Below are 14,950 nucleotides of genomic sequence, written 5' to 3' on the forward strand. Positions count from 1 at the left end.
TGTTCAGGTGGACATTCGGATGAAAGTAAAAGACCCCATGGCACAATTCGAAAAGAGAAGAGAGTTTCTCCTGGTGTCCTGACCATCAGTCATTCAGATAAAACTGGTCATTCACTTCATGGCTGTTTGTGGGACATTGCTGTGCACAAATTGGCTGCTGCATTCGCATAGAAAATACACAATCGCTACACTTTACAGTATAACCTGTGCTCTAATATATCCTCCTGATGTGAAAGACGGCTTTATCAAATACAATGAATATTATTTTATCATTTAAGTGTATCATATCACCCTTGCGAGTATATTAAAATATTGGTTGCAGTGGGGGGTGGGGGAAAGGAGGACAAGGGGCATCGTACATCTAATAATACCCAGAACTAATAGTCCAAGTGGATTTTAGCATAGTTTTACTCATGTATATAGCCTGTGATTCAATACTGGAGACATTCCAGGATTTCATATTTTCTCATCTTCAGGGCAGTAGAGCTGTAATTACTTTTGAATGTTTTGAGACAGGAGAGTGGACTTTTGTCAGTCTAAGCAAAATGCTTTGGCTGGGAAATAATTTTTCATTGCCTCCTGTTGCATAACTGTCTCTATGAGATTCATATGCATAAAAACTTGGTAAGTTTTAGTTTTAGGACAGAAAAAATAACTTTGAACTCAACCTGCCTGCCCGATTTGCTAGTTCTCAACCTGACATGCCTGCCTTCTCACCCGCTACAGCATTGCTTGCCATAAACACATCCACCTATATCATGAATCCATTTACACTGTCTCTTTCAATGGCCTTCCCTGGCAACATATTCTATAACTGTTTATGTAAGACAGAACCGCCCGACTTCCTTTCTTCCTCCAACTTCCTAATTTTTAACATGTGTCTTTTGGTGTTGGAAAACTTCAGCACATTGAATAATTTGCCCAGATCAATCTTTCAATTCCCTTCATCTTAAAAAAAAGTTTCTCAAGGCTAATTCTTTTGCCTACAACTCCTGAATTAGCTACACCATGCTATACTGTTATTTGCTTTCGCAAACGATCCAATAATATGAGGTTTACTGTCACATGTTGGAGGAATTAGGAACTTGGATGTTGTATACTGTGTTTCTGGTACTTTTTCCTACAGGATGTCACTGGTGTGTCACCACTACATTCACATGGTTCTTTATAAGTTTTGTTTTCAGATTTTCCGTCACAATGTCTACATTGTGTTTTGGTCAGTCGGGAGTCTGTCATACGTTGAAACCCATCACTATGCTTAAGAGTATCTAAACGAAGCCACTAAGAGTATGCCTGGAAATTTCTATTTGTCAGTTATGGAGTGTGCACTCTTTCTTGCAGAGAAACACGGTGCTTACCTTAGCCTGGGTCAGTTTGGCAAGAGCCAGGGTTGAGGGACTCCAGAGTGTCTATTGAGCTACTGCTGGAGGTTAACCAGCTAAAACATAGCAACCATTGGTAAACTGGGCATTACTTTCCAACTAAGACCACTGTGTACATTAAGACTTTGGCTTCAATATTAAAATAGATAACTTCAGAGGAATATTGGTTTAAATAATGTAAAATCAAACTGCACATTTAATTGTTTTAGAGTTGTGAGTTCAAAAGTTGAAAAAAACAGGCAAAGAAATCTTCTGGCAGAGTTATGCAAATAAAATGTTTTCTTTTGATGAGACAGCACTTTCATTAAACTGAGCTGTTGGCAAACTCAGTAAGGCTTTCAGTGGTAAAACTGACTCATATCCTTGGTGAGTAGCTCACTCGATCTGTTTTTACAAAGGAATGTTATTGTACATGTTGGATGCATTTCTTAATTCTGTGTTATATTTTTCCTTTCTTTAAATCTGATTGAAATGTCTGCAGCATCTCAGAGTTACTGGGTGAAATGATGTAACCATTAACATTGTTCCCCCCATCCTTTGGTTAACATTTCATTATTCATACAAATCTAAAAGGATTGAAACTTCCCAGAGCACAAAAAGGAGAGCCCGTAGACAGTAAATGATTCTTGCATTTGACATAACACCTTATCATGTCATTGAGACATTTCAAAACGCTTGACACAATTTACTGTAAAATGTAGTGATTGTGCAATTTGCAGACAAAACCACACAGTCAATTTGTGCGCAGCAATGTCATAGAAACAGGAGAAGACCATTCAGCCCCTCGAGCCTGTTCCGCCATTCTATAAGATCATGGCTGATCTGTACCTCAAGTCCAATTACCCGCCCTTGCCCCATATCCCTTAATTACCCTGACCTAACAAACATCTATCCACCTCAGTCTTGAAGTTGTGAATGGATCCAGCATCCACCGCCTTTTGGGAAAGAGAGATCTAGATTCATCCTTTGGGTGAAAAACTGCCTCCGGATTTCAGTGCTAAATGGCCTAGCTCTAATTTTAAGATTATGGTCATTGTTCTGGATTCCCCTACTAGAGCAAATAATTTTTTTGTATTTATCCTATCGAATCTCTTTATTACTTTAAAAACCTCAATCAGATCACTCCTCAACCTCCTAAACTCAAGGGAATAGAGACCAAGTTTATACAACCTCTCCGCATAATTTAACCCTTTAAGCCCTGGTATCATTCTGGTGTAACTGCTTTGCACCCCCTCCAGAGCTAATATATCCTTCCTGAGTTGTGGTGCCCACAATCAGCCATGAAGTGAATGACCAATTTTATCTGGACAATTGCTCACCGCGACACTAGGAGAAACTCCCTTCTCTTTTCAAATAGTGGCATTGGATGTTTACCGTTCACCTGATCAGTCTGACAGAACATCAGTTTAATGATTCACCTGGAGGATGGCATCTCCGACAAGGGCAGCACATCCCAAGCACTGCATTGGATTGGTAACTAGACTGTAAACCTATATTAAAAGATCATTCATTCACCTCATGGCTGTTTGCGAGACACTGCTGTATGCAAATGGACTATCACGTTCTCCTATAAAAGAGTCACTGCACTTTACAGTTAATCCCATGAAGCACTTTAAGACTCTTTTAAACCTGTTTTTAAAGATAGGTTTGGAAGTGAACATCCCGTATTTCTAGACACGTGTTGCTCGCACACATCCCAAGTTTCTTCCTTACAGTCAATTTGGTTTGACTTTTTATTGAATCTCAGGCAGTGGAACAGCTTTTTTACTTTAAAATATTGCTTTTAAAGTTCTTTTTTGGATCAAGCAGATTGGTAAATCTTTGAAAAGGACAAGGGGATTGCACATTTTATTCTACCGCACCAGGCAAAAATGCCTAAGAATAAATTTAGAAAGTAACATTTCAAAATTAAAAGGACCCTTTAATAATTAAGAATCAGCTTCATTGCCCACCCTAAAACAACAACAAAATTGCATTTGTAAAGAACCTTTCATATCGGGAGGACGTCCCAAGGCGCTGGATAGACAGTGTCACAGTCAGGGGGAAGTAGGGTGATAGAAAGCACGGTCGGAGAGGAGAATCTTGAGACGCGTCTTGAAGGAGGCAAGGGAAGGAGCAAGGTAGAGGGACTGCGGGATGGAGTTCCAGAGGGTGGGGGCAGTGTGGCAGAAGGCCTGCCTGCCCATCGTGGGGCGTGCGAGGTGGGGGACATGAAGCAGGCCGGAGCCTACTGAGCAGAGGGAGCGGGTAGGATGGTGGGGTGGTGGGGTGGGGGGGGGGGGGGGGGTGGTTAGGAGATCACAGAGGTAAGGGGGAGCAAGAAAGGAAATAAAGATTAAAGAATGAATGAAAAAAATTGCAAGAACTTGGCATTGTGGCATAAGTGGAGTCCTGTAGCTCAGTGCTTAGAGCACTCTCCTTGCAAGCGAGACCCCTGGGTTCAATTTCAGGCAGGGTGAAACCTTGGGCAAGTTTCCTTACTCCATACGCCTAATAATAATCCCTCCAAAACAAAACAAAATAATAAATTGGTAATTTTCAATCCATGGCTGTTTCTGGGACATTGCTGTGCGCAATTGGCTGCCGCATTTCGCCCACAAATATGCGGTCAATTCACTTTACAGTCTATTCTGTGAAGCGCTTTGAGACGTCGAGAAGACGTGCGCTATATCAAATACAAGAATAATTATATTATAAGTGTATGTTGTGTTTGAGTAATTTCAATACAATCATTTATTTCTAAATAATTTAGCAGGATTGTTTTGGGGCTGTGTATATGTCAATAGAAGATTTGTTTAGACACACAAAAAATATTTTTCTGGACTCCCGTCAAAGTTTACATTTGAGACTATGCCATCCAATGCACCTTCCATGAGGAAGCAATAAAGCAAATAGATTGCTGGCTCTTATAACAAGAGGCTGGTCAGATCTCACTTGTGTTCAGTTTTGGTTCCCAATCTTTGGAAGGCTATGCTAACTTTGGAGAGTGTCCAGCAATGGTTTAGTAGATTAATAGAGTACCTAATTTGAAGCGGTTTAATTATGATGAAGAACTCCCTCCCTCAATCCGTCCGCCTTGCCCCCACCCTCCCCATTTTCAAATCCTGCCTAAAGACCTTACTTTTTGATCGTGCTTATGATCATCTCCCCCCTCCCTTTCACCCTGTCAAACCTCCAGGACGCTACTCCACATGAAGGGCACTATATAAATGCAAGTTGTTGTTGGAACTGGGTAAACTGGGAGGATATTTCATAGAGTGGAGGTTTGATTGAAAAGCATTGACAGGTTAGTTATTGGACAATTCTTTCCTCTGGTAGAGATCCTTGACAAGGAGAAGAGTCCTTAATATCAGCACTATTTTTTGTGGTCTTACCCATGTGGAAACCCATCACCTTGCTTAAGAGTATCCAAACCAAACTGAAAATTCCATGCATGCCACCTACACTTGGCAATTTCCGTGGCAATTCCCCTATGCCTGTGATAACCTCCCCCTCTTCCCTTGCTTGTGTCCAACCCCACCATTGTACAGTGCTCCGAGACTGTGTGAAGGTCACTATGTTAATGCAAATTTTATCTTCATGTGAGGAAACATTAGAGAAGACAATTGTGAGGGAAACGTGTTAGAAGTGTTAAAACTTGCCTCCACTCTAAGAACACAGCAAAATCTAGATTTACTTATGCAGAAAACTATTCCACGTTACTGTCGAATGAAACATTTGTCAGGTTATGATGATTGCAGTTCTTAGGAAGCCCGATGGCCAACTGACAGCAGGTAGGATTACTAGATTAAATAATTACATATCTGGAGTTCCATCTGGACACAGAAGAAACAAATAAATTGTAAATCAGAGCAGGAAAAATAGCTGTACCTGGAAAATTGGATCTGTAACCAGCTCCATTGCTGGAAAGACCTTCCCTTTCCCATGCAGCACAGAGAGGAGAAGTTAGGATTGAAGTCTTGGAATAGGTGTGCCCGTTCTTTACTGTACGTATAATAATAATAATCCTTATAGTTGATATAGTGCCTTTCATGTCAAGGGAATGTCTCAAAGTGCTTCGCAGCATTTATTGTAAAGTGTCGTGGTTGTGTATTTTGTACCTGAACATAACAGCTAATTTGCAAACAAATGAAGTGAATGACTAATTTTATTTTGCGGGATTGTTGACCAGAACACCAGGAGAAACTCCCTTATCTTTTCAAATAGTGCCATGAGATCTTTACTGTCCACCTAAACAGGCAGACAGGACTTCAGTTTAATGTGTTCTCTAAAGGATGGCACCTCCAACAATGTAGCGCACCCCATAACTACACTGCCGTGTTTAAACCAGGAGACCTATGGGAATTTCACTCCAGAAATAGATTGATTTGTAGCAGAGTTTCTGCAGATTTCGTACTCCTTGTTTACCAAAGGAATCTCCATTTGTGCTATTCAATGTACTTATTATGAAATTCCATTAATAAAATACCACAAATTGAGCTCTGGTATCAGAGTCTTCATGGACTGATAAATACATTGAATAGAGTGCAACTCTGATTGCTTCATTGGCATCGATGGGTAAGGGAGAGGTTGTTCCCGATATATTTCAAAAGACTCAGCGAGTCTAAACAACATTCCATGTGGTTAGGATGGGATATGGTTGAGACAGATATTCAGCCAAGCTGATTCTAGCAACCAAGAAGAAAAAAATTCACATGTACATTAAGGTTAAGACAACTAGCTCTATGTAGGTCAAGGAATTCTTCTACCAATACTAAACAGTTGTAAAGCATAAGATGATGGGAAATCTTATTTTTCACAGACCATTTGCATTAAAATTATCGATAATTTATTTATAATTTATATTGCACTATGTTGATAAAATCTGTGTTTTGCTTCAAAATAAAGGGGTCTATTTTGTGTTTTGAATGAAACCTGAGAGTTAAGTGTGGGTGGTTAGAGGAAAATAAAGGTGTGCTAAAATCGACGAAGAATGTTTGTTTCTGGCTTTGTGAGAAAAACCTTTGCAATACCCAACAACTAATAAGAAAGCAGACTTCATCCATTTTCATTTACAGGATGCGCAAAATTCAGGAAGAATTTACCTTAGGAAGGAGGTGTGCTGATACAGATGTTGAGGCACACATTCTGTGGACTGAGGTAGAGATGTTGCCTGGAACTAGACTTTGTTTCCAATGGAAGAGAAGCAATAGGTGCTTTTTCTTATAATTGTGAACTATGTTCTTCAACAGTTTAAGTGGGAGGAATTGCGAGTTGCAATGGCACTACAGCAGAGAAGTATTGCAGGAGGCGATCATGCCCAAGAAATATTTTTAGGATCAAAATCTGCCAATTCTTTAAAAGGGAATGCGATAGATATTTTAAAAAGAAGTACATTAAAAGGGTTTGGAGAGCGAACAACAGTGCAGCATTAAATTACTGTGCAACAGCTCAGTTGGTAACGCTCTCACCTCTGTGTCAAAGCTTGTGGGTTCAAGTCCCATGTTGAACTTTGATCTCAGTTTAGACTGACATCTCATTGCATTGCTAGAGGTTTCCTGCATTGTCAGAGGTGCTGTCCTTCGGTTGAGACATTAACCTGAGTTGCTGTCTGCCGTTAAAGATCCCATGACACTCTTTGAAAAGAGAAGGGAGTGTCTCTGGGTGTCCTGACCAACTTTTCCCTAAATACAATTGGTCATGCATTTCATGGTTGTTTGCTGAGATAAGTCAGCAATATTTATTGAAGTGAAGATATCCATATAATATTGCACTGAAAAGCATAATTTAAACATGAATATTAGATTATTCTCACCATCGTAAAGAAAACTAATTGTCATAAATATAAAAGTGGTTATGCAGAATATAAAACTAGTATTTGTGTTATCAAAATGTAAAGAAGTATAACTTATTGACAATTAACATGATATTATAAAGCACTTAACATGAAAGTTTATCTATCATTGTATTGCATAGGAATTCTTTGATACTTGGTTTCAATAATGCTTTCTCCTTTATATATATGATCATCTATCCTGTTATATTCTGTAACATCATGGCTAGAGTCAATTTTGAGACAAGAAAGGATTGTATTGAATCCTGAAAATCTGCAAAGGTTAAAAAAAGAACTTTTGTTCAAGGTCAGAAACAAATCCTGAAAGTAAAGCACCACTTTTTTTCTGCCTTTGCCCACTTTAATAGATGGGTGGTGGAGCTTTTTGAACCTCAAATTGTAAATCTCAAACCAGAAGTTGCAATGAAAGTAACAAAAGTGGTTTCCAAATCTAGACCCCAGTGGATTAATGCAGACACAGAGATTTAAATTGGCTCAAATTGGCAATTTTAAGTCGTTTTTAAATTACAACAATAATAATAATCCTTGAATTTAGTTCATGTCAGGAGATGAAAAGCACTATACGAAATGTATTTCACAGCATTTACTGTTTTGTGGGCAACAGTGACAGCCAATTAGTGCACAGCAAGCCATGGAGCGAAGGACCAACTTTTGGAGGATTGTTGGCCATTACTCTGGGAGAATTCTCTTTTCGAATAGTGCCTTGGGGATCTTTAACAATCACCCGAACAGGCAGATGGGGCCTTGGTTTAACATCTCATCCGAAGGATGGCATCTCCAACAATACAGCACCCCCCCCCCCCCCCCATCACCGCATTGGAGTGTCATCTTAGATTATATGAATTCCAAGTCCCAAAGTGGGCCTTGAACCCACCCCTCCTGACTCAAAGGTGAGAGTGCTACCAACTGAGCTAGGCTGCCAAACTGGCAAGAATAGGTTCAATTCAAGTCACTTTGGGATTGGAGTGCAGTTTGGCAGCCATCACTATGTTTCAATACTTAATTCTTGCAAAATAGTACTAAAATTAATGATGTCTTCTTTACTAACTGTGAATTGGTGTTGGCGAGGGAAGAGGGCAGTCTGTCCTAAAACCACATTACCATTTTTGGAAATCTTCACATCAGGTTTTCTTCCCAGTAGTTAAATCTTATATAAAATAAATTGTTCCACACTGTTTGAGCTAAGAAACAAAACAAACTGTGTTGTTTGAGGCAAGGATTTGGGCTTCCTGCGGTATACTGCAGTTTTAACTTCTCAAATGGTATGTTGGCTCTTTCACAACTCTTCACAAAAGATTGCTTGCAATTCATTGGATCATGTATATACGTCTCTTAATCCATGGTTTATTTCAATAAGTGTTTTGCTTATCTGCAGATAAATGTACTTAAGTGACTTTCTTTCACTATATTTCCTTCGTAAGGCCTTTTAGAGATTTATAAGATTTTAAATGGGATTGAGAACATAAATTCAGAACAGTACTTCCAAATTGTACTTAGACAGCAGAACAAGAGGACACAGGTTTAAAGTCACAAAGGGCAATTTGAGCACAGCTACCAGGAAGTTTTATTTACCGGAACGGTAACTGATCATTAGAACCAGTTTTTCAGGAATGGTGGTTGAGGTCAGGACACTGGAATTATTTAAAAAACACAATTTGAGAAACAGATGTATCTCTTTGACTATGCTTTTGGTTATCTTTCCCCTCCGCAACTCCCCTCAGCTCCCACCCCCAGTATGTATGCCAGCCAGCAGTTTAAGGCGCTGTTGGACGTCCTCCCGATGTGAAAGGCGCTGTAAAACATAAATTTGTATTGTATTATTCCTGGATGGGAGGATGGTAGGGTTGGTATTCTGGAAGCATGAAATCAAATGTGCTGTAGGTCCTTTTTCATCTGAATCTCTTTTGAATTCTTGTGAAACCGAGTCAAAGAAACTGCTGTGGCGTATTTTTGTGTCTTACCTCTGGTAAACTACATTAAGCTGCAAATTCACCAGCATGAGAAACAATCGGTCATATATTCTGGGATATCTTGATCTTGTCATCAATCCCGCCACTGTACAGCCCTCTGAGATCTATCCTATGTGAAGGGCGCAATATAAATGCAAATTGTTGTAAGAACTCTGAGTGGGAATTCTTTACAGTAACTAGAAGTATTTCACGTCAATTCCAGTCTAAACTCCATTCCAAAAAAACTTCACTTGAATGTTTTTTAAGAGAATAATCTTAGTTTTCCATGAATAAAGCGACAGACCTAAAATGTTACCAATGTTGATAGAGAGCAGATTCCCTGCTCAGAGTGATTATTTCAGTCATCTTGTTTCTCACTGATAAACTGTTTATAAATTGATAGTTTGGGATGACCAGAAAATTGTGTACAATTATATCCTACACTGAAAACTAAAGGCACCAGCGATAAAATCATTTTAAATAGTGATGGTTATCACTCCCCCACTCCCTTTTAAAATGGAAAGAATGACAATAATTTGTCGTTATTTTTAAACACAGATTTATTGAAAAAGAAATTTTGATTGGAGACTGTCACTCGGCTAATGTTAATCCTGCAAGCCAAAGCCTTAAGAAGTAGAGTGTGGCGATGGTGTGGCTCTCATCTCCAGGTCTTCTCTGGATCTTTCCCCTTACTCAGAGTCTGTAAAAAACTCAAATGTTTCCCAATGGAAATATTTCTGAAAGATTTATAAAAGAGGGTTTTGTTTTTACTTTCCTATCAATAGGTTAGGAAATATACAACTGGGGGTGTCTGCATCTTTAACACAATAAAAGATCTTAAATAACAGTAGCATCTGCTACAAGCTGGTGATTTGTTTTAATATATGGCCATAAAATACTTCACGAGTATCTGTCATGATGAATGGTTATCACTAAGCAGTGTACATGTTTGGTTTAGTTTAACCAAATCATTGCACTGTTGACACAAGGAAATTGGGAGTTTTAGAGTCTATCCAGAGTCCATTATACTATGTAACATGGACAGCAAACACTAAATGGCTAAACTACTGTATTTTGCTGTTAAAAAATTCTAATAAAGGACATTGTCTTATTCAAAGAAGTGATAATGTTGTATGAGTTTCAGGATTAGTGACATTTATGAAGTGGTTTTTAACATTCTGTTTCCTTGCTGTAGCTCACCACGGCCACCCTGGATGGCAAACTCCAACTCTATGTACCGTAAGGAATGAAAACCAAAAAGCACACAGTGGACTCTTGAAAACTGGACCTATAACTTGGACACAGCAGACATTGTTTACAATAGATGAAGAAGTTGAAGGGTTTTCCACAATGGAAACCAAATTATAACTGCGGTACACCGGAAACCAGAGAAGGTCGTGACAAAAGTATGTTCTTTGCTTCTTTGCAGTAAATACATCTTCTAAAAATATGCTTAGAAACCCTAGAACTACTGGATGTATTTCAGGATTTAGTGAAGAAGCTAAAATTTTATGACAGTGGATTTTACTAGGCTTTATACAGTGAATGGAATATGTAATCTATCACACAAGTACAGAATAGGCCTCAGCACAGACAGAGGCTATTTAGCCCATCGAGTCTATGCCTGCTCTCTGTCGGAGCTAACCACTTAGTATCATTTCCCTGCACTTTCTTTGTATCGCTAATATTTCTCTTGGTCAAATACTTGTCAAATTCTCTTTTAAATTTATTATGGATTGTGCTTAAACCATGTTCCCAACACCCTCTGTGTAAAAAAAAATATCCTAACCTCTCCCTTAGTTTTTTTGGTAATACTGTAATCTTCAATTGATAACCTCTTGTTCCCTGCTCACCAACTTGTGGAAATTATTTACATAGTTATGTTAGAGTGATATGGCATGGAAACAGACCATTTGACCCAATTAGTTTGTGCAGGTGTTTATACTCCACCCAACCCTAGGGTGAACACATGCCCACATTTCCGGAGACAGTCCCTGGATGAGGTAGTGTGTGCCTGGGCAAATTTGCCCTGTCTTGAGTTTAGCAACAAATTGGGCTAGAACAATAAAACAGATACGCTCAGCAGAAAAACACAACCATGAGTCCACCGAGCTTCTCCAGTGCTGCCAGCATCAGGAACTGTAGTGAGTACAATTTGTATTGTGTATCCCTGGATGACTCTGTGCTCTATATGTGCTGTAAATATGGTAACCCTAACCAACTCCCATTCCTTGCCATTCCTCCCACCTTTACCCCTATATTCCTTTCTCCCTCATTTGTGTTTCTACTCATCAAAAAAATCTTTAAATGTCAACTCTCAACCTTCTCTGTTCTAGTGAAACAGCCCCAATTTCCTCAGTCTGGATGATAACTCAAACCTCTCATCCTTGGTATTATCTCTAAAAGAATACCATGTAACTGAACTGAAGCAACTTTTCATGTTGTACAGTACAATATGTACTGAGCCAGAGCTCACAACCTATTAATCGATGAGGACAAGCAGATCTTTAAGTTGCTAGGGAAGATTTGAAGAAGAACCACATGACCACTATGTGGAAATAAATAAACCCAAATTGAAAAGCTAAATACGTGGCTAATAAGACGTTTGGAAGCAATTTCCAAGACAAACTAATCTAATAGAGATGTTCGGCTGATGCTATAAACAGTAAATGTCATTTCTTGAGTTGTTTGTAATTGGAATTTGAAACCTGAGATTAGATTACAGCCTTTTACTCACTGCTGGAATGTATTATTTGTACAGTACGTCCTGTTCATGGAATTTTATGTCCAGTTAATTTCCAGGTTTTAAAAGTTAGACTTCTTGTTTTATTTCTGAATCCAGTCATCTTACAATCTTTTCTGATATCATTACTACAGATCAATGGAAAACGATTTCCATTTTCCATCGACCTGGAGTAAATTACAGATATTCCACAAACAGTGTTCAGTTCACCAACAAAATATAGAGGATACTTAATCAATGGGTATAAAGAATGCACAATGAAGACGATTAAGATGTACATTCATCCAATTGGTACTATCTTAATATTTGTACTTACCGCTTTGATATATTGGAACCTGAGTTTCTTTGCCTACAAACTAAAATCACTACACTTTACCATATATCTTGTGAAGCACTTTGAGACATCCTCCCAACCCGAGAGCCACAAAATCAAATGCTACATAATTGTTTAATTTATCATTGTGATTATTATCCAGATATTCCATATTTACTGCCTCTCTCAATTTTACCCATCATCTGATCTGCAAATCACAAGCTCTCTATTGTGTATGTTCCTATCCCAATGCTGCCATGTCCCAATATGTTCTATTGTTCTGGAAATTATTCTGGAAGAGGCCTATTCTTGGCCCATTTTGGGTCCATATGAATTATTCAGAGATCTCAGTTCTGTTCCTTTGCCAGTATTGATACCATGTCTTATCCACACCTAGACATAAAATGTACATCTGTCTGTCACAATCCAGACAATGTTCACAATGGCAAGCTGTGTGATAATTTTACATGGTTAAATTCCAGCAATATCATAGTACAATGATCACTGTCACTCTGGGATCATGGTACAATGACTATCTGACAGTGGACACTGAGCTGGTAACCAGAAGAGCAGTCATTGAGCAATGTTTGTGTAGTGGGGGAAACACGGGATTATATTGAAACACTTGTACTTTATCTCAGATGCTTGGAATAAACAGTATTTTGCTTTCATGCATTTTGGGCATACGAGTATTGAGCTCCGTCAGAGAGAATTTGAGTTTTACACACAAATATTGCAATTGCTAATAGTCCCTTATCGAGAACACCACAGAAATGCACTGGAATTTAAATTGTTTTGTTTAACATATTGTACAACCCCATGATCTTGCTACCACTCATTCCTGTGTTTGATGTGTATGATCATACGCCAGTAATATAAACACTCTGTGTATTTTGGACTTTCTGTCTAGTATAAAACACATGGAACATATTGACCTCACAATGTCGGTGGTCTCAAAGCTTCGCTCCAACCGTGAACTACATCACAGTTGCGGTAAAGGCTTCATAACATTGATCCTAATAAGTGGCCTGCCTGCATGTTCATTTCTGTCCTCCAGTGAAACCAATTTATAATAATCTTTATAATCCTTGCATTTGATGTAGTCCCTTATCTAATCACTAAAATACATCAAATTGCTTCACAGAATTTTACTTTACAATGTAGTGATTGTGTAGGTGAACATGGCAACCACAAACCAAACCATACACAGTAACTACACTTTACGGTATAATCCGTGAAGAGCTTTGAGATGATTTTCCCACATGACAAGTGCTATACCAAATGTAAGGATTATTAGTATTTTTAATAATTTGCTCAGAACAGTATCGCACAAACAGCCTTGAAGTGAGTAGCCAAATTTTGTTGGCCATGAAACTGGGAGAAACTCTTTTCAAACAGTGCCATAGAATTTTTCTGTCCACCTGAACATGCAGATGGGTCTTCAATTTAACGTCTAATCTGAAGAATGACACCTCCAACAATGCAGAATATCCCAGCACTGGAGTTTAAGTCTAGGTATAAACTCAAAGTCCCAATGCAGTGGTTAAACCCACAAGCTTTACCTTGAGCCAGGCTGACATCTATAACAATGCATTAAACACCTCACAGAAACTATGATTTGGAATTAACAGTGCATTAATGCATGTTTAAACCAATGTTTCCATTGGCCAAACACAAAAAAAGTGAATCTTAAATACACCTTCAGAAGAGTGTTTCCTACTTTACCATGAACATTCCCTCTTTGCTAGATCAGTTATTGTTGTGCTTCTTTAGTTGGACTGACAATTGAGTGCAAAATTAGATAAAGTAGATCACTCACTTCATGGCTGTCTACAAACACATAGTGTTTACATTTTACAGTGTATCCTGTGAAGTGCTTTGAGATGTTCTCCTGCTGTGAAAGGCGCAGTATCAAAATCAAGGATTATTATTATTATTCATGGTTCACATTGGTATAGGGTGTAATGTCATCCAGTCTGGTGCACTGATACCTGACACCGGTCATCTATTCCAAATTGCCGAACTTCAGTTGTTGACAACTAAAGGTTTTCTTAACGCATCAGAAAAAAGATTTCTTTTTCAAAATTCTTCTTGTGAAAGAACAGAGGTTTGGGGCTGGACTCCAGCCACATGAATCCACAGCAGGCAACAGGCGGTTAGAGAATATTTAGACAGATGTTATAAAACTACATCCAGCTTGTATTTGCTGCTGTGTTGGATACCTTCTCTCCTGTCCGTCAGCATTTTAGCACATTTCACTCATAGGAATACCTTAATATTGCCATCATCAAATTTAAACATTTACCACCGGCACCAGAAAGACCACAATTATGTTTTGCCTGGCATGAACCTGCTGGAAAATCTCCTCTATCTTTTTAGTCAAAAGGATATTCGTCTTCCCGTTCGGCTTGTAAATTGTACATTTTTGTTGAAAGAACTAAACTGAGGTCATTGAATTGCTGTGTGTAGTGATTAATACAGTCAATCTGTTTAGAGAGCACCTTTTGTGTATTGAGATTTGTAATTTAACAGAGTCAAAACTCTGGTTTTATGAGGCTCAAACATCACGCCCATAGTGGAAGAGCTCCTTCCCCTACCTCCACTATCAGTTTTCTTGCCTCCTCTCCTGGGGGGCTGGCTTTCGTTGGGGATACCAACTGCCCCGTCACATTGACTTCATCACCATTCTTCATGCATGAGCTTATGCAGTGAGTGCTGGCAGGCTGTTTG

General features: G+C 38.8%; 1 protein-coding gene across 1 annotated transcript in view; it reads left to right on the top strand.

Annotated features, from left to right (window-relative positions):
• wdr27 (WD repeat domain 27) overlaps nt 1-10,550 on the top strand; it is a 215,713-nt gene extending 205,163 nt beyond the window's left edge. The window contains exon 24 of the mRNA XM_042333122.1: nt 10,360-10,550. Within this exon, the coding sequence (XP_042189056.1) occupies nt 10,360-10,407 (48 nt within the window). The 3' untranslated portion in view covers nt 10,408-10,550. The remainder of the gene's footprint in view (nt 1-10,359) is intronic.
• The last annotated feature ends 4,400 nt before the right edge of the window (nt 10,551-14,950 follow it).

This window comes from Callorhinchus milii, unplaced genomic scaffold (genome assembly GCF_018977255.1).
Source record: "Callorhinchus milii isolate IMCB2004 unplaced genomic scaffold, IMCB_Cmil_1.0 Scaffold3, whole genome shotgun sequence".
Taxonomy (NCBI): domain Eukaryota; kingdom Metazoa; phylum Chordata; class Chondrichthyes; order Chimaeriformes; family Callorhinchidae; genus Callorhinchus; species Callorhinchus milii.